At 39.5% G+C, this 19,769-nt stretch overlaps 1 protein-coding gene across 7 annotated transcripts in view; it reads left to right on the top strand.

The window, feature by feature from the left end:
• Positions 1-19,769, top strand: part of LOC143284650 (uncharacterized) — a 51,418-nt gene that overhangs the window by 27,564 nt on the left and 4,085 nt on the right. For 4 of the 7 annotated variants that reach the window (XM_076591535.1, XM_076591537.1, XM_076591538.1 and 1 more), the window contains 12 exons: positions 834-896; positions 3,915-4,178; positions 5,000-5,062; positions 5,195-5,320; positions 8,973-9,035; positions 9,777-9,839; positions 12,890-12,952; positions 13,572-13,634; positions 15,875-15,988; positions 16,519-16,594; positions 18,225-18,483; positions 18,925-19,059. In XM_076591535.1, coding sequence (XP_076447650.1) covers positions 834-896; positions 3,915-4,178; positions 5,000-5,062; positions 5,195-5,320; positions 8,973-9,035; positions 9,777-9,839; positions 12,890-12,952; positions 13,572-13,634; positions 15,875-15,988; positions 16,519-16,594; positions 18,225-18,483; positions 18,925-19,059 — 1,352 coding nt within the window. The remainder of the gene's footprint in view (positions 1-833; positions 897-3,914; positions 4,179-4,999; positions 5,063-5,194; positions 5,321-8,972; positions 9,036-9,776; positions 9,840-12,889; positions 12,953-13,571; positions 13,635-15,874; positions 15,989-16,518; positions 16,595-18,224; positions 18,484-18,924; positions 19,060-19,769) is intronic. The other 3 variants (XM_076591539.1, XM_076591536.1, XM_076591541.1) reach the window with 3 other exon arrangements.

Consider the following 19,769-nt stretch of genomic DNA (forward strand, 5'->3'; position numbering starts at 1 on the left):
TTGTATTGTTGGTGTATAATCCAAGACTATTGCCTGCATACATGTGCAAGTATGCATATGTGTGCTCTCATGTTCTCAGTCCATGACTTGTATCACTGGTGTATAATCAAGACTATTGTTTGTGTCATCTCTTTCTTCTTTTTATTTCTTCTTTCCGTTACATGACCAACATCGACTTGCCAATGACTCTGTTATGGTTCATGCATACTGGGTATATTCGTGTCTCCATAACCCACCAAACACTGATATGGGTTACAGGATCTTTAACGTGCGTATTTGATCTTGTGCGTGCGTATACACACGAAGGGGGTTCAGGCACTAGCAGGTCTGCACATATGTTGACCTGGAAGATTGGAAAAATCTCCACCATTTACCCACCAGGCGCTGATTCGAACCGGGGACCCTCAGATTGAAAGTTTAACGCTTAAACCACTCGGCTATTGCGCCCGTTATAATTCTTTTAAAAAACTGTATTTTTCTTCTAAATCAGTGAGCCAGATCTTTTCTTCAAAATGTCTTTTGTACCTGTCAGTCTGTCTGTCTGGTCTTTATTACCAGTGTTCATTTCCTCATTAGTGCATTCGTTGTATCCCTAACCTCTATTTGTCTTTTGGTTTTGTATATTTTTCGTGTTATTTTCTTTTCTCATTTCATGTATTTAAAAAATTCACATACACCATAAATCATTATACAAAATGGTAATATGTAAATACGTAACATTGATTTTTTTTGTAATAATGAAAAAAAGAAACAGGAACAGGAAACAATAAACACCCACAAACACAGAAACAAATGATTGTCAAAATTAAATTGTGTTGGGTTTTTTTTTCCAGTCCAGTTGAAGGAGTCTCAGAAGCAGAGTGACAGTAGTGAGGATCTGATCTGTTCACTGGAAGGTATGTGTCAGGAACACAGCCATACCTTTCTTATCATCCATGTGTCAGCAACACATCCATACCTTTACTAATATCCATGTGTCAGCAACACATCCATACCTTTCCTATCATCCATGTGTCAGCAACACATCCATACCTTTCCTAACATCCATGTGTCAGCAACACATCCATACCTTTCCTATCATCCATGTGTCAGCAACACATCCATACCTTTCCTAACATCCATGTGTCAGCAACACAGCCATACCTTTCCTAACATCCATGTGTCAGCAACACAGCCATACCTTTCCTATCATCTATATGTCAGCAACACATCCATACCTTTCCTAACATCCATGTGTCAGCAAAACATCCATACCTTTCCTATCATCTATTTGTCAGCAACACATCCATACCTTTCCTAACATCCATGTGTCAGCAACACATCCATACCTTTCCTAACATCCATGTGTCAGCAACACATCCATACCTTTCCTATCCATGTGTCAGCAACACATCCATACCTTTCCTAACATCCATGTGTCAGCAACACAGCCATACCTTTCCTATCATCTATATGTCAGCAACACATCCATACCTTTCCTAACATCTGTATGTCAGCAACACATCCATACCTTTCCTAACATCTATCTGTCAGCAATAGAGCCATACTTTCCTAACATCTGTATGTCAGCAACACATCCATGCCTTTCCAAACATCCATGTGTCAATAACACAGCCATACCTTTCCTAACATCTATGTGTCAGCAACAGAGCCATATCCTTCCTAACATCTATCTGTCAGCAGTAGAGTCATACCTTTCCTAACATCTGTGTGTCAGCAACACATCCATATACCATTCTTAACATCAAACTGAATAGTACCTTTTGTTGTACACACTGCATCTGTATTTGTGTTGTGTTGTATAGTACTACTTTTTTCTCACAACAGACTTTCTCTTTGTGAAATTCAGGCTGCTTTGCCTGGGGAGAGCCTGTTTCCACAGTTCAACTCCACCCACATAAAAGTTCGTTTTCTATCTGCAAGTGTATTTGTTTGGCCATCAAAGTAAATCTTTCTACATAAGTTTGCCAGGGACAACTCTCTTGTTGCTGTGGGTTCTTTTATGTGTGCAAAGTGATTGATACATACAGGACTTGTTTTAGTTTTTCGTCTCATCTTCATGACAGGTCCAGACCACCACTCAAGGTCTAGTGGAGGGGGAGAAAATTCTGGTGAACTCTCGATTCAAAATATCTATATTTGTTTTGTTCCTGAACAAAAGCTGTTATACAAACATTAACAAGTATCATGCATCTGTTTGTATCATTTTATTTCTCTTATTTATTATGGGGTTTATTTCTCTGTGTGTGTACGTGTATGTATTGTACTGCCACTAAACATTGTCTTCAAGTGTTTGATCAGTATTCAGCACCATCATTTTGTAAGAAAATTGGCTGGACAGTAGTAAGAGTAAGCCCTGAGATGGCCTTTGTTGCTGACTGAACTTTAAACACCAGTTTGAACAGGAAGCTAGGTCTGTCTGCTAGGGGGAAAGTTGTTCCAATTCTCATCTCATCTCATCTATCCCTTGACCCGTGGGTGGGTCGTTGGGGCACCATGGATGACTGCCTGGTCAGCTCGCGCCACCTGCCTCGGTCCTCAGCGGCCCTTTGAGTTGTGGCAAATGGCAGGCCCGTCCACTCTTTGATGTTGTCCTCCCACCGCTTTCTCTGTCTGCCTCTCTTCCTCCTTCCTTGTACGGTACCCTGCAGGATGGTCTTGGCTAGGCCGTCTGATCGTGTGACGTGTCCATACCAGCGGAGCTTGCGTTCCTTCACTGTGGTTAGCAGGTCTTTGAATGGGCCAATGGCGTTTTGGACTCTTCTTTTCACTTCCTCATTTGTGATGTGGTCTTTGTATGTAATGTTCAGGATCTTGCGGAAGCATCTCATTTCCAGGGCCTGGATTCTTCTCTGGAGTTCTGCAGTGAGGGTCCAGGATTCGCAAGCGTATAGAAATATTGAGAAGATGAGGGAGCGCATTAGTCTGATTTTGGACGAGAGGGAGATCTTTTTGTCCTTCCATATAGTCTTCAATCGACTCAGTGCGGCAGTAGTCTGCGCGATTCTGGACAGGACCTCTGGTTTCGAACCCTCGTCTGACACAATGGCACCCAAGTATTTGAAGGAGGAGACTTCTTCCAGTTTTTCACCGTTTACGTGCAAGTTGGACGTTACGCCTTGGCTGTTGTTGGTCATAACCTTGGTCTTCTCGGCACTGATCTCCATGCCGTAGGCTGATGATGTCTTGTCAAGTTTGTGCACGAGTTCTTCGAGTTCTTTCTCTTCTCCTGCCAGGCCATCAATGTCATCGGCAAAGCGCAGGTTGGTGATGACTCTGCCTCCAATGCTGACAGTTCCAGTTCACAGACACACATATATGTGTGAAATCGTCTCTTCTATGGAAGACAAATAAGCTTTTTTCAAACTAGTGAAAAAATTTTGATTTTCTAAAGAGCTTTACCAAGAGAAGTGGATAGGTACTGTATGACAGTGGCAAAGGGATACGACTGATGATGGGCCAGTGTTGAACTGATCAGAAAGTTTGATGATAATGATAATAATTAGTATTTATATAGCACTGAATTGTGTGCAGAGACAAATCAAAGCGTTTTCAAACCAGTCATTCACATGCATTCATAACTCTAAACATGAGAAATGGAAGACCAAGAATAGGCAGGGGAAGGAGGCTCTCTTGGAAAAAGACAGGTTTTAAGGCCAGACTTGAAAAAGCTGAGTGCGCAGACCTGATGAGGCAAAAGAGGAAGTTCATTCCAAAAGCAAGGTCCATAGACAGAGAACGAACGGTGGCCGACAGTGGAGTGTTTGAATCTTGGTATACGTAAACAGAGTGGGTCTGAAGCTGATCATAAGCAAGATGGGGTGTAGAGGTGAAGGCAGCCACAGAAATAGGAAGGGGCAGATTTGTGAATTCATTTATGACATAGAGTGCACGTGGTGGTTGTTATTCCCCAGGTCACATTTGGCAGATAGAAAAACGCCTGATGCAGCAGGCAGCGATCGATCCTCTGACTGCTCCACTCCCTGGCAAGACTGTCAGTGGTGATAACATGGATGATACCCTGTATGAGTCCGACCAGGACTCCACAGCCACTATCACCGTGACAACAGTCAATGGATGTGAGGTGGATTCTTTACCCATTCAAGACTCCAATTTGTTAGTGCCTGTGTCTTCGACCACCTCCAGTATGTCTGACTCAGGGAGCTATACGGATGATGGTGAGTTCTTAGTTTATCCAACCAGGACTTACGTTTCCACTTCCAGTTTCAGTTTCTTAAGGAGCCGTCACTGTGTTTGGGCAGATCCATATGTGCTTCAACACATCTGCTAGGTAGATGCCTGACCAGCAGCATAACCCAACATGCTTTGTCAGGTCTTGAGTGCATAGATGCTTGACCAGCAGGGTAATTCAGCATGCTTAGTCAGGCCTTCAGTGCATGCATATATGTATTTGTGTACATATCAGAGTGGATTTCTTCTACAGAATTTGCCAGAGGAGATTTTTGTTGCCATAGGTTATTTTACAGTGCACCCAGTGCATGCTGACAGGGGACCTCGGTTAATCATCTCATCCAATCAAACTTGGGAGAAATGTTGAGACTGGGATTCAAACCCAGAACCTCATGGACACTGTATGGCAGATAAGCTATCAAAACCATTCTGCCACGTAGCTTCTGCTGAACTAAAGTAAACTGGTGTCAAATGTATGATATGTGAAGAATAATTTACCATGTGAGTATGCTTGAATTTTTTTCTTTTTTACTTTTTTGTGGTCAAGCCATAGGTTATATGAAAATACAGTGGCATTTAATAATTTTCTGATTTTTAGTATAGAAATACTCGGAAGACACAGTTTCAATTTCTGCGCTGTGTTCTGTAAGAAATGGATTTTCCTGTTGGCTGTTTCATGCTTACATTAGATTCACCATTTTTTGGCAACAAAATTAGAATGACCTCAAGCTTGCATTGTCAGCTTTGTTGTCTGTTGTGTAATTGTAAGTGAATGTGCATTCTGCAATTTTTTTGCGTGTGTGTGCAGAAAATGTCACCGAATCCAGAGAAGCCCAAAGAAAGGTTGAAGTGGAAATACAGAAGTACAAGGGTAAGCTGTTGCTTTGTTTGGAGGGGAAAAAAAAAAGAAGAAAGGATGTTGAAAGATACAATGATCAAACAAATAACAAGTGTTTCGGGAAAGGCAGAAAACACTTACATTGAAGTAGCCATTTTGTTGCAGATGAATATACAGAGACCAGTCTTCAGCTACAGAAATCAACCCTTGAGCTTGAGAAGCTAAAGGAGCAGTATTTCGAGGTGCAGCAGACAGCAAAAGAGAGGGGGGATCTTGTCTCTGACTTGCAAGGTATTCTTTTGCTAACCCCGGTTCTGTGTTTGTGTGTATTTTTTCTTTTCATTGGTTTATATATTTTCTGTTCTCTAGGTAATGATTTAGATGTACACCTTCGTTTATTTCAACACATCTACATATTCATACATTAGATTGGGCGAATGGGTGTGTGATCGGAAGCGGGGAGGGGGTTGTACACACACGCAAACACACACACACCACACACACACACACACACACGAGTTAACAGTGGAGGCATTGGGTGGAGGGGTCATCAGTCATATTACAAGTAAAAGAAATTACAAGCTACTCACCACAGAGTGGCATGTGACCTCGGTGACTGATGCAACAAACTGCTGAAAATCATGCAAATAACCATGAATATCACCATAACTTGTGCTAAAAAATACTTCCATGTTCTTACATCGTGGAGTGAAAATTACATAGCCAAATGACAAAGGCTGTTCAGAAATAGTGCTGGAGCAGCTAGTGGTAAAGTGTGTATTTCTTGGATAAAGTGGTGGTATTTTGTTTCAGTGTTTTAACCCTTTGGGTCTGTCGCATTCATGCAAAAATTACACTTATAAAACACTTGCATGCACATGTGTGCTCATCCATTTTTATGTGTTATAAAGGTAAAGGTTCTAGTATTCAAGTTTATTTGGGAATAAAACAAACTTTCTGTCTCAACTCCTGAAATTCTCATTCTTCTGTCACTCATCATCCTTGATTAATATTTGAAGGGCTTTTCCTCACATGCCATGTAGTATACAACAGTGTCTTGTGTGACGTGATTTTTTGGGCGTTTGATGTGTCGTTTTGAGAATGACGAAGGACTAACTGAATGGAGAGGAGGAGGCTTGGGTGGCACTGACAGTTTTTGGCACAGCAAAATGTGTTTATCCTATGTGTGTGAAGTAACAGAAACGCCTCTGTCTACCTTTTAGGTATCTGAATGGAAAAGTGGCTTTTTGGAGTTCTGGTAACAGTGAATCTACTGGCATTGTGCATATAAGCCATCTCAGCAGCTGGGAGTGTGTTGTTGCTTCTTCAGTTGTCATAATTGTTTTTGTGGTCCGTGCTGATCCTGTGGGCTGTCTCCAGAGGGGCGGGACATCTGTCTTTAACAGTGTGCATGTCTGTTTTGCTGAGCAACTGTTTGTTAGGCGCTTGTGATTCGTGTAGATCGTTTCAAGTGGTGGAATTGTTTCGTGCTCTGGATCACATTGTGACTGAAGAATTTGGGAGTGAATTGGTTCGAGGTTAGACAGGCACAATAGCCGAGTGGTTAAAGCGTTGTACTTTCAATCTGAGGGTTCCAGGTTCAAATCTCAGTAAAGGTGCCTGGTGGGTAAAGGGTGGAAATTTTTTGGATCTCCCAGGTCAAATTATTTACAGACCTGCTTGTGCCTGAACTTCCGTCATGTGTATACGCAAGCAGAAGATCAAATACGCACGTTAAAGATCCTGTAATCGATGTCAGCGTTCGTTGGGTTATGGAAACGAGAACGTAGCCAGCTTGCACCCCCCTGAAAATGGAGTATGGTTGTCAACATGGCTGGGTAAAAACAGTATACATGTAAAAGCCCACTCGCATACGTATGAGTGAATGTGGAAGTTGCAGCCCACGAACGAAGAAGAAGAAGGTTCAAGGTTCTTCGTTCTTGATGATGTTCGTGTGAACATTGGAATGTTGTCACTTGTGTCTCACAAGTTAGTGAGAAGGCAATTTGAACACACGACACTTCTGTTAGTATGCATTGTAAAATTTTTGTGTGGGGTATTGACAAGGATGAGTAAGATTCAGATAGAGAAACTATGAGCTACCTGATTTTTTTTTGGTTTTCTTTAATTGATTTTTTTAAAAAGTTGATTTTGAAATGTATTGAATTTCTTGATATATTTGTAAAAATTTGTTTTATGATAATATACAGAATAAATATATATATTTATGTATATGTTGAACTTTTTATTGCTGAAGTTTGTGTGTTGTGTTGTCTGGGTAATAGAACTGGGTTGGATGGTTCTAGCCTGCCTCTCTTAGACAGTGATGTGGCACTTACTTTACCCTTTTGTTTATTATTACTTGTATTTGGCTGTAAAGTTTATCAAGTAAACTGTAAATTCATATTTGAACTACTAATTTTGTACACATTTGATTTCATTCATGCATATTAGGCAAGTTAGTGTTAGAGCTGTGTGATTTGATTAGATTTAACCATCTTGTGTATGGATTCTCTGACATGAAAATCCCACAAGATTTCATTTAAAAAAAAAAAGTGTTATAGTATACTCTCAGTGGGTGTGCATGATTCATAACTTACTTTAGACATAATAAGAACCTCAAAGATAATGAAATTAGGCAAGTAATTTCATACAACTGCATACAATAATCTGAAGTACTTTTTGCCTGAGCATGAAAGGTTGAATGATTGTCACCTAAGCGTCACCAGACATGTCACATTTTAGGGTTACATTGACATTACGGCATGCAAACACGCACAAGTTAGTGTAAGATAGAAGCTGGAGCCTACCTGACGTGATTCTTCCAGACAGGTGACTGACTGTTCCGTGAACATTCACAACTACTGTCAACTGTCACATAGCTGAACTAAACATAGCTTTAATTACACATACTTAACCGTGATATATACACATAATCTCCTTTCATTCAAAACCTGTTGCTATGTACAGAGTCACAGTTGAACATCACAAACACCCTTGCACCATTTAACATTAAAAAGGGGGACAGAAGCTACATTATTGTTAGGCAATGTTCTGGCCATGGGAATCATGAAAACAGTCATTCTTGCAAAGAGGCAATTGGAAGAATAGACACTTGTATGAATGTGTCACATTGTCACCCATTGGCTGTCAAATGGCCTACATCTTCGGTTGTGGTATCAACCCAGTGTGCTGAAACTAGTATAGCTGTTGGTCTCTTCAGCAGCTTTTGAAAACAAACAAACAAACAAACAAATGAACAAAAAAGTGAACAACAAAGAAAGAAGTGGTAGAAATAAGAATGAAAACATGGCAGCAGAAGGTCAGTCATGGCAGCTACCCGTATCGCAGGCCGCCACCTGGTATGTTGAGTGGTGATTGGCACATGTTTGGGTTCATTTCTCCGTTTCTTCTTCTTGATCAGCTGAGTCTGTGACCAAGTCATCTTCAGATTTGCCCTTTTTTTTATATATATATATTCCACTTATTGTAGTATTTGATCCATGCCTCTTAATCATTTTGTTGATCTTCGTAGCAGATAATAAAGCCGCCATTGTGAAACTTGGTCTGGTTCATTCTCAAGATGGCTGTTGTCTGTTTTCTTCCTGTTTCTCTGAATAGAAAGGTGCCAGACTCAAAAAATAGTGCTGGCACATTACTGGATTATTGCACACATTCCCTTGTTAAATTTCTAGCCCCCCTGAGTGACAACACATGGTGAACGTGTGATAGAAAATTACCAGTCGCATGTTCCTGGTTGCTCCCGGTAGGTGAACGAGCGGCACAAAAGCAGGTCCTGGCTTCTCCCAGTATGAATACAAGAGGATTAAGAAACAAGAAAAAGCATGCTCACTATAATTTTTGGTCAGTGTATGAAAGTAAATTTGTTCTTAGTAATGTAGGCCATAATTAATTTGTTTCATTACAAACTTTTCCACCACAGAGCAGTTGCGGAAGGCGGAGTCAGACACAAAAGAAGTGAAACAGCAGATTTTAGAACTGCGAGGTAAGTTGTGTTATTTAATGTGAAGTGAGTTGTGTATCGTCTTCTCCCTCATTTGTTTCCATTATCTGGTTTCTTGATTTGGTTATTCTTTCTTTTGTTAGTAAAACATGATTGATACAAAAGGTATCTTCTCTGTCATCTCTGACACTGAAAAATGTTGCTTCATGTTTAATATGGGGGGGATAGTTTGAAACAAAGTAGTGTAATCCTTAATCTGATGTTTATGCCTGCATCAGTTATATTTCATCAGGAACCAAGAGTGTCGTTTGTGTTGGAATGGTTGAGGTAAAACTGTCAAAATTCAGGTGTTTTTTTTGGGGGGGGGCGAGGGGGGGTTTGGGGTGGGGGGGGTCAGAAAGGCTGTATTGTTCTTTAGATTTGGGAACCACTTGCAGTAGGGGATAAGTCGTTTGTACTTATGTCTGCAGACATATACATTCCTGTACGAGTCGTGTGTATGTGTTTGTGTGATCTATAAAGTCTGGAAATTCCAGCTTAACCTTGATATCTGTTTGTGCTGTTTTTCAGTTTAATTTTTATTGATTACATTCACTCTCAGTTCATGCATGTTATCGTTCAGTCTTGTTAGTTTAAGTTGCATCTCCCCTCCCTCCAAGACTTCTCACCCCCAACTCCCTTAAATGCACCATTTTCTCCTCTCAGCATCCTCCTAAACGCCTTTGTATATATCTGTCACCATTTTTGTTGTCCTTCTCCCAATTTCTCTCCCTTTTTCTCAAGATGGTCTGCTGGAAGAGCAGGAACAGTTTCGATTAAATCAGGAAAATTTGCACCATCTTCAGAGTGAGTTTCTGTTAGTTGGCTTTCATGTTTGTTTTCCTTTGATTTTTCAGTTAAGCTTTTGTGTTGTGTCTGTAGCTGTTGTGCTGGTGGATGCCTCCTTTGTTGGCCTGTTGCTGAGGACTCATTTTTTAATCACTAAGCTTATGTTTGTTTTAGATGTGTTTATGGACCAGAATTGAAATAACTTTATTGTCTCAGTGAGAGAAATGATTTTTGTTGGCCTGTTGCTGAGGACTCATTTTTAATCACTAAGCTTATGTTTGTTTTAGATGTGTTTATGGACCAGAATTGAAATAACTTTATTGTCTCAGTGAGAGAAATGATTTTTGTTGGCCTGTTGCTGAGGACTCATTTTTAATCACTAAACTTATGTTTGTCTTAGATGTGTTTATGGACCAGAATTAGAATAGCTTTATTTTCTCAGTAAGAGAATTAACTGTGATGAATTCTTAAATACGTACAGATAATAAGCATGATAGTAAAATTTGACAGTCATATATAATAAAAACAAAAAAAAACAAAAAAACACACCCAACACAGTCACAGCAAACCAAACCTGATGCAAAGAATTACTTGCTACTCTTCAGTTAATTTTAAACACACACACACACACACACACACACACACACACACACACACACACACACACACACACACAAACACTGTCTTTCTCAGCTGGAGAACTTAGGTGAACCACTTTTCCTTTTAGGGGTATGTAACTAACTGGTTTGAATTTCCATGACGCCTTTGATCCAGAAGGAAGTTATGACAGTAAGCTCATGTGTAGTGTGGCCATGAAAATAAGTTATGGTGATGAGCTCACACATTGACACATAAGTGCATCATGTGGAGTGACACATTTTGACTCGAATGTGATTCGTTGATGCATGACTATATGATTGTCATTAGTTTTACCAAGGGATTGTGCAAGTCATTTTGAATGGAAGAAGGAAAAGGAGAATCAACTTTGAAACCAGATTTCCAGACTTCGAGTCCACAAGTTCTTAATCAGTGATGTCAGTTGTCACAAGTCAGAAACAGCCATGAGTGTTTTGAGTGATCTCAGACAGACTTGCAGAAAATTAATGATTTTTATTTTCTCCTTTTGTTGTTTTGTTGCTGTAAATGGAATTTTACTTCCAGACCAGTTTTGTCAGAATGTAACTTTACAATTGATGTAGATAGTTTCAAACCAGTGTGATGTCTTCATGTGGTTAAGACAGAAGAAAAAGGATACTGTGGAGGTTATTCTGCAAATATTTAGTTGTATCTCATCATAGAAATGTTGGTGAGGATGTATCATCACTATTTGGGGAGTGTGTCTGTGGGGTTTGATTTACTGGTTGATGGATGTATTTACTGGTAGAATGCTGAAGTGAATGGTCAGTGCATCATAGGAATAATGGAAGTCAGAAATAGGGGGTCGGGGTTACTAAGTCACCGGAATATTGTGCTACAAATGCAAGTGGAAAAAATCCATTGTGTGTGTGTGTGTGTGTGTGTGTGTGTGTGTGTGTGTTTTAAGAAAACATTTCTAGCTTTAGATATAACTGACTCAAACCTCTGTGCTTCTGTGTTATGTACAAGACAGTCAGAGTAACCTGGTTGAGCCTCCTAATCTGTCATTGTGTACTGTTTGTTCAACTGACTGAAGGGTGTGGGTTGGTATCAATAACTTTATGCTGGTGTTTAGTGCATTAAGCTTTCTTTCTTTTTCTCTTTTTTTCATTTATGGAGATTATGCAGGTAGCATTTCACCAGTGCTTGAAAATGTATGCATCCTTATTTATAGGTTGGGGAACATAGGTTAGGGCTGGAGGCAGGGGGTGGGGGGATTTCAGATACATGGGTCAAGAAGTGAAATTGTGTTCTCAATACTTATTTTATTCATCTGCATGCAAGGTCAAGGCAAACTGTTCTGAACAGTATGTCCACACAGTTCATTTGATACTGATCCGACAGATTTCTAATATCAAGTGAGTTAGTAACTGTATTAACCTTTGAGCTGTATTTTCATTCTTAATCCCTCAGTTACTTTTGTGTTTGTAATTTTATTGAACATTTAGGTGAAAGTGAGCAATTTTTTTCTTTTCTTTTTTTGACAATAGATCTGTTAGATGCCATGTGCTAATTGATGTCTCTTATTTTTGTTTATTTATTAGTGTAGAAGTTTATGCTTTTCAGTTCAGTAACCTTATTGATAGGAATATTAACCACTGAAATGTTTTTAATTGAAATAAGATTTTAATTACACATACTTTACCTTGACCCACTAGTGCAGACTCCAGCAGGGGAAATAAGATTTATATTTAATGAGACTGACATACAAGTGATTCTTGTAGGTTAAAAACCCCATGTTAGGTGTATGCAATTGTAAAGCAGTGATGCTATGCAGTCCCCAAGTCAGCTTGCACACTTACAACAGGTGTAGAGAAACGATTTCTTAAATTCCATAAAGAATGAGTCTTTTTTTCTTTTTTTTTTTTTACTGTGCCCTTCAACATTGTGTGTGCAGGCTTGATAGGAAATGTTCAGCACCAGTTTAAGTCTGTGTACCCTTGTTTTCTTTTTGGAGCAGCAAGTCAGTGTACATGAATGTTGGGTAAAGTTTGAAGATTTCAAATTGAAACCACTGATACTGTGTGTGTCAAATGTTGAAATGTTTGTGTGAACTCTGTACTATTGGTTTTAAAGATATTCCTGTGTACGTGACATTTATTATGTCATTATTGTTTGATTATCTCTTTGTATACTAATGTGTTAAAATGGTTGCATTTTGTGTGCATGCTTTAACATTTTGTTTTGTGGGTCCCTGAATCTTGCATACCCTTTCAGAATTATGATTTCATCAGCTTGTATACTGCACATGTAACAGTGTATCCATGACTTCCTTTTGAAACCAATCAAAAAGGGGGGTGGGGAGGTGGGGTTAGTAGGGTTGTCGGGGGATGGGAGGGAGGGAGTGGGGAGGTGGGGGGGGGGGAGTTCGTCTATAAAACTGATAAATAGGAGACAGTGTGATAATGTCTGTGGATGTCTTTTGTTATCAGGAGATCTGGAACTTGAGAGAACAATGCACCAAAAGACGAGTGCTGACTTGGAGGAGACCAAAGGTAAGCCATTCAGTTTGTGTCAGTACATTCTGTCTTTTGAACTATTCTTGCAGCCATGTGTTTGAAACTTTTCCATGAGGCCATGTCTGTCTTATTGTTTTGCCATCACTCTGTGTGTGCAGGAATTCATGTGAATGGTGTATAATAACATTTTAACCTTCTCTCTGCCAAGGATTTTTACATAGAGCAGATGTGGTGTAGTGTATATGAATCAGTATGCTTTGACACTTCCTTGAAAGTGAAGATTGAATCTGCCAAGGATAGAGAGCACAGAAACTGAACTGAAAAGAAAAAGAAGAGACTGGAGAAGAGAAAGAAGAAAGTTGAAGCAGTGTGGAAGGTTAATGACTGAACACTTGTTAACTCAGTACGGCCAGTCCTCTCTTCTCCTCTACACAGACCCCTCGGATGTCCAGTGGGTGTCTGAATGACCCAAGCTTTAGTTTCCGTCGTCAGAATTGTATTCTTTGTCAACATTCATCTCTTCAGTATAAGAGCCTTCCGCTTGCAATATTTTGATGATGGTAATTGGGGTGAAACGCTGTTAACGTCGTCTCTTTCGCCGTTCGTATGGAGAGAGTTAATGACTGAACATTTTTGTTGTTGTTGTTGCTTACAGGTCAGTTGCAAGAAGCTCAGCAGGCAGCCAAACAAAGCCACAATGAAGCAGAACAGCTACGTAGTGAGTGACTGGTTTCGTCCTTTTGTTAACAGGATATACCTCATAAAGTTATGGACTCTGTAATCATGAATATTGGCAGTTTTTACTATTACTAGCTGCTTCTGTTGTGGAGCTTGATGCTGTGTTTTCAGATTTGAAGAGTTTGCTGACATTTGTTACTTGTTTATATACTTTGAACTCAGGGAGATAAAGGTCTTAGCATGTATGTAGTAGTACTTAAGAAAAAAATTCTCATTTATTCATTGGTGCTGTTCTTTTAGCATGATATTAATTACCAGAAGTTGAGCTCATGTTTTTTGTAGCTTGTGAGATAATTGTGCAGCTGTTGATATTTATGAGCATCCCTCTTTGATTAAAAAATGTTGACCGGTATCCATAGTTCCTGCATATGGTTTGCAGATGTATTTGTAATTGATAACATAGTGTACAATGTAATATTTTGATAACATTGTATGCAGTGTTTTATTTTGATATGGAATGATAAGTTGAATGTAAGAGTAAACCCAGAGATTGATGTGTCTTTGCCTCTGCTTGATCTTTTGCCCCATGCAGTGTCATCATTGTGACACATATCATTTCAATTTCATAAGTTCTCAAAACGTGTTTTGTTTATTTTTATTTTTATATTATTTTTTATGTTTGAAATAGATAGTGGGGGAAAAGCCGTTTCCAATTACCTTCACTGCATGTTTGTGTTGTACCCAGCTTATTGCTGTATCTCCTTCTTTATGTGTGTCTTGAGAACTGCATTGTTTTAAGATATATATATATATATTTATATATATATATATACATATATATATATATGCATACACATATATATATATGTGTGTGTGTGTATATATATATATATATATATATATATATATATATATATATATGTGTGTGTGTGTGTGTGTGTGTGTGTGTGTGTGATGTACTTCCAATAAAGAGTTTGATGTAGTGAATCAGACTATAAAAGCTGTCACCAGTGAACATAAGATTGGCAAGTCTTTAAGATGAATGTACGTACTCAGCACCTAATAATCAAAAGTAAATGGTTCTTTCATCACCAGATAATAATTGGAGTACAAAAGTAAGCAAAGACATTTTCTATTGTTTTTCTTTCTTTGTTTTTGGTTTGTTACGATTTGTTCTGGTGGTAACTATTATGGTTTTTTTAGTGAACAAGCAGCTGTCGACAAGGGTTTCCCAATGAGAGATTTGTAAATTAATACAGCAACAAAGCATTTGGAAAGAGACCTGATGGTAATTTGCACTTGATTTATCAAACACACAAAGGGATAGAAATGGAACAGAACATTGTGATCCTGGATGGGGGAGCAGAGTGGGTGGGGGTGATGGAACATGACTACATGTTCAAAACATAGCTTTGTAAATGACCATCATAGGTTAAGGTCACATATGCGGTTCTGTATGGCATAGTGTGGATCCATTTTTTTCTGGTTCAGTTTGAAAGATGTGGGATTTAATTCTGTTCATTTTAGCATGACTTTTAAAAAAATGTGTTCGAAAATGATCTTTCTTCAGAATGACAGTTGCATGCTCTGCTGTCACAAAGTTTGCTGTTGTGAATTCCCATTCTTGTGTTCGATTGTCAGTTTCATCTGTTTGCATCCATTTCTGCACCTTTGCATGAATCTCCTTTCTCTTTGATTCCTGGCACTGTCTTGCATCTTAGTGGGATGTTCAGTTTTGTATGTTGGATGCTTTGTGCTTTCTTACCCTTGGGGGCATTTGGTTTTTGTTTTGATGTGGCTGTATGGGCTGTCTGAGCATGAGATGATGTCTTTGTTCATTGTCACTCTCCCAATGACTTTTTTGTCATCCATTTCCTGCTTCATTGTCCTCAACCAGCATCACTCAGCATTTTGTTGTGGGGCCTCCTGCTGTCACTGGAATGACTTCATTTGCTGTCCAGTCTTTTGTTGGCTTTGTTGAAACCTGTTCTAATGGGAAGGTGCCATCGAGATGAGCGGTTTCCTGTGGCTTACATGTTGTGATATGGCAAACCAGCCTGCGATGACATTGTACACTTTTACATCTCATTCTTTCATTGGTGTCTGTCTGCGATCCTTCTCCTTGCTTTCGTTATGAAAACCCTGGCTGTCTGTGGCTGGCTTTATACATGCTGGTGATTGGGTCTTTGCGTCTAACCTGCTGTTGATGATTGCGAGTGGTCTTTCCCTTGCTGAGGGGTCGTGTGAAGGTCAGCTCCGGCAGTGTGTGTGTGTGTTTAGACCGCACCAAACTCCTTCAGGAGGAGTTGGAGTTGGAAAGAAGGGAGCGGCAGTCCTCTCAGCGCCTCTCTCATGGAGACTCTTCCCACTCAGGTCGAACTAACCGCAGCAAAGGTAATCTGTTCTGGTGTAGGCTTGAGGATATGGCTCTTTTCTGGGGGGTTCTCATGTGTGAACAGCTGAGGTTGTGGTGTCCTATTCACATCATGACATATTCTTTCATTTGTCTTGCTCTTTCTGTCAATTCTACTAATAATTTCAGAGTGGTTTTCATGTTTGTTTTATGTGTGTGGGTATGTATATGCCTACTAGTGTATAGATATGAACGTGTATTTATGTACTGCCACAAAATAGGGCAAGGTTTTGTTGTTTTGGGGTTTTTTGTTGTTGTTTTTATCTAACAACGATCATTATCTTTTTCCTGTATTTAATGGGAAGACATATTATCTACATTGTCTGACAACATGCATTATCTTTTTACTGTATGTATCTTTGGTATGAGTACTCAAAAACAGCATGGAACCTAATACAATCATTGTCATCACTGTAGTAATAGCATCATTTCCATTTCTGCATTTCATAATCTTGTCGATTTAAAAAAAAGAACTGTTTTTGAAATTAGTGATGCCTTTTTTGCTTTCCAGCTGAGTTTTTGGCTCTGAAAGAGGAATGCAGTAATCTGCGTAAGAGGATACAAGCCATTGAAGCAGAAATGAAAATGTAAGTATCAGTTGATGTCTGTGATCTGTGTTCTTAGTAATCTCAAAATTTGGAAAATTGCCAGCATTGTTTGTTTTTATTTTTCAAAGACTGCTATGGTGAGACATCTCCCCCACTGCAATTCGGTACCTGTGGGTCTTCCAGCTGAACAGATCAGTCAGTTGCAGAGAGTTCAGAACAGTGCAGCTAATCTTGTAACATGGAAATCTAAGCAAGAGAATGTGACATCTTTGCACAAAGAGCTGCACTGGCTTCAAGTTAAATTTTGCATCCAGTTCAAAATTGCCATGCTTGTGTACCAATTAAAAAAAAAAAAAAAAATTTATGGCGCACTCCCGCAGTACTCTTCTTCATTAACAACACATCAGTCTTCCTGGTCACTTCGGTCTTCAGCTGAAAGGTTACGTCAGGTTCCAAGAACTAATCAGAAAACCTTCAGTCACTGATCATTTAGTTTCTCAGTCCCAACTGTCTGGAACTCACTGCCTGCTGACCTGCAAAAGGCCCCTTCCCGAGACTTTCAAGTCCAAACTGGAAACATCTTTTTTGTCTTGCATTCGAGTAACAGTTTTGTCTAATTTGCTGTTTTTTGAGGGATGTACTATTTTTTTCCAGTGGTGTGTATGTATGTGTGTGCGGGCGGTTACCTGTGTGTGTGTGTGTGTGTGTGTCTCTCTCTGTATGTATGTATGAAAGAGTATGTGTGTGTGTGTGTTGTTTATGATCTGAGGATCTTTATGGTTGATTCTTGTTTCTTGATGATTGTTACTTCTCTTTTGTAACATGTAATTTGTGGATTGCATGAGTGATAGGTTGTTCTTTGAATCTTCTTGATTATTGTTGTTCCTTTCTTACTGTATACAGTATATAATATGTGAAGCGCTTTGAGCCTCTGTGAGGAAATAACGCTTTAGAAGAGCACTTCATTATTATTATTATTATTGTTATTAATGTATAAGTTGATAACGTGGCTTCTGGTTAGGCATTTGCGTGTATATGTGGAGTGATGGCCTAGAGGTAATACGTCCGCCTATGAATTGAGAGAATCTGAGCGCACTGGTTCAAATCACTGCTCAGTCGCCGGTATTTTCTCCCCCTCCACTAGACCTTGAGTGGTGGTCTAGACGCTAGTCATTCGGATGAGATGATAAACTGAGGTCCCACTTTGATAGGAAAAACAAAACTGCAGGCAGGAAAAAATACAAAAAAATGGGTGGTGCTCTCAGTGTAGCAACGCAGTCTCCCTGGGGAGAGCAGTCCGAATTTCACACAGAAATCTGTTGTGACAAAAGAGAGAAATACAAATACAATATGTGCTTTATGTGTGTACATGTATGCTTGTGTGTATGTTTTGTGTTTGTGATGCTTGTGTGTTTGTGTGTGTGATTTGCTTCCAAAATTAGTAGGATGAAGTACTGGTGTCCACAGTTAAGTATTTAAAACAGTCATTTGGTTATATATATAAACAATTTTGGAGTAATGAAAATCACAGTAATCTGGATATGAGAAGCAGTGATTTTTGCAAAGAAAAATCAGGCTGTTGTACATTGTGCTGCTGCTGCATTGACAATAACAAGAAGCGGTAATTTTTTTTTATGTATACTACAAATAACGACATGGTGACGGGCAGGTCCCGTAAAGAGAACCTCCAGCTGTCCTCTGAGTACAACAAGCTCCAGGAATCCTACAAGCAGCTGGAAGCCTTGAAGGAGAAATTGACCAGCAGTGAAGTGGCCACACGTCAGAACCTGACTGACGCCCAGAAAAGTCGGCAGGAGGGGAAGGAGACCAGCAAGACCCCCTTGTCCCCTGTGTCTGCCTCTGCTGCTGCAAAAATGTCCCACTCGGTCACTGGGCGAAAGGTGCCGTCAGCAGGCAAACAGGCACAGGTAAATTCGATAGCTGGTTGGTCAGTTTGTGTGTGTGAGTGATGGGTTTGTGTGTGTGTGTGTGTGTGTGTGCGTGTGTGCACATGCGTGAGTGTTTAAGAATGACAACACAGTATTTTCTTAGACAAACAGCATACACAAAATGTAGTGACAACTCAGTATACTGTTTGCAGGCTGAGAACATAGAAGCAATTCCACAATTTAAATGTATGTGCAAAGAGAACAGTTCCTTTGAAGTGCAAACATGCAGAAGGTGGCAAACAGGGGGAGGGTGATTGTTAGATGATGGTGTTAAAAGTGTTCAGTTATGTTGCTGGTCGGGCGTCTGCTCAGCAGATGTGGTGAAGTGTATACATACGGATTTGTCTGAATGCTGTGATGCCTCCTTGAGTAACTGAACTGAACAAAAAGTGATACAAAAGTGATACATTTTATTTACAGTCGAAGAACACCGGGGATGAACTGGCACAGCTTCGTGCCCAGTGTCAGCAGTACTCACAGCAAGTGTGTACCCTCAGGTCACAGATCGAAACCATGGAAACAGACTATCGACAGATTGCTCTTCGCAGCAAGAAGGTGCTCATTATGTCTTCATGTTCTGTTATGTATTGGAGTACAGCTTGACTTGGAGAAATGTAAAATCTTACTGTTGTCTGTGTTTTTGTTACCTACCTACTTGAAGAAATTTACGGAAAGCAGTTTTGAGGCTGTGCAGCTGTTATTTGCTGAGAGAATGTCATTTATACTTTGATGGAACTCTGATTAAAGATCAGAAGTAAGTTTGTAGGAGTCAAGATATGAGTTAGGAAATTTTGCTTTTTGTTTTTCTTTCTTGCATCTATTTTCTTATAGTTAATATCGCATTTAGCATTATAGTTAATACTTTATTTAGTATTGTATTTACAGAAGTTTTAGCATGCCATACCTTGGCATCTGACTTCAAAAGTCTCCCTCGGCAGAATATTTGGAGCATATCCACAGGTCCCTCTCCATTGCAACAGTATTGATTCCTTTCTTTTGAACTCCTTTATTTTTAGTTCAAAAGAAGCTTTACTGTTCCTTGTTTTTCTTGCTCTAAAATCAGTGATATCACAAAATATTATTGGGCTATATCAGTGAAAATTACAAGTTCAGACATGATGTTGGTTTTTTCTTCATTGTGTACGCATGTAGTATGTCTGTCATTTAGAATAGGGGGGTTTAGTTATGACAAGGTGTCTGTGCTTTTTATCTCGTCATTTATGTTATCATAGGGTGTGTGCTTTGTATCTTGTCATTTATGTTAT

The sequence above is a fragment of the Babylonia areolata genome, chromosome 8, assembly GCF_041734735.1.
Source record: "Babylonia areolata isolate BAREFJ2019XMU chromosome 8, ASM4173473v1, whole genome shotgun sequence".
Classification (NCBI taxonomy): domain Eukaryota; kingdom Metazoa; phylum Mollusca; class Gastropoda; order Neogastropoda; family Buccinidae; genus Babylonia; species Babylonia areolata.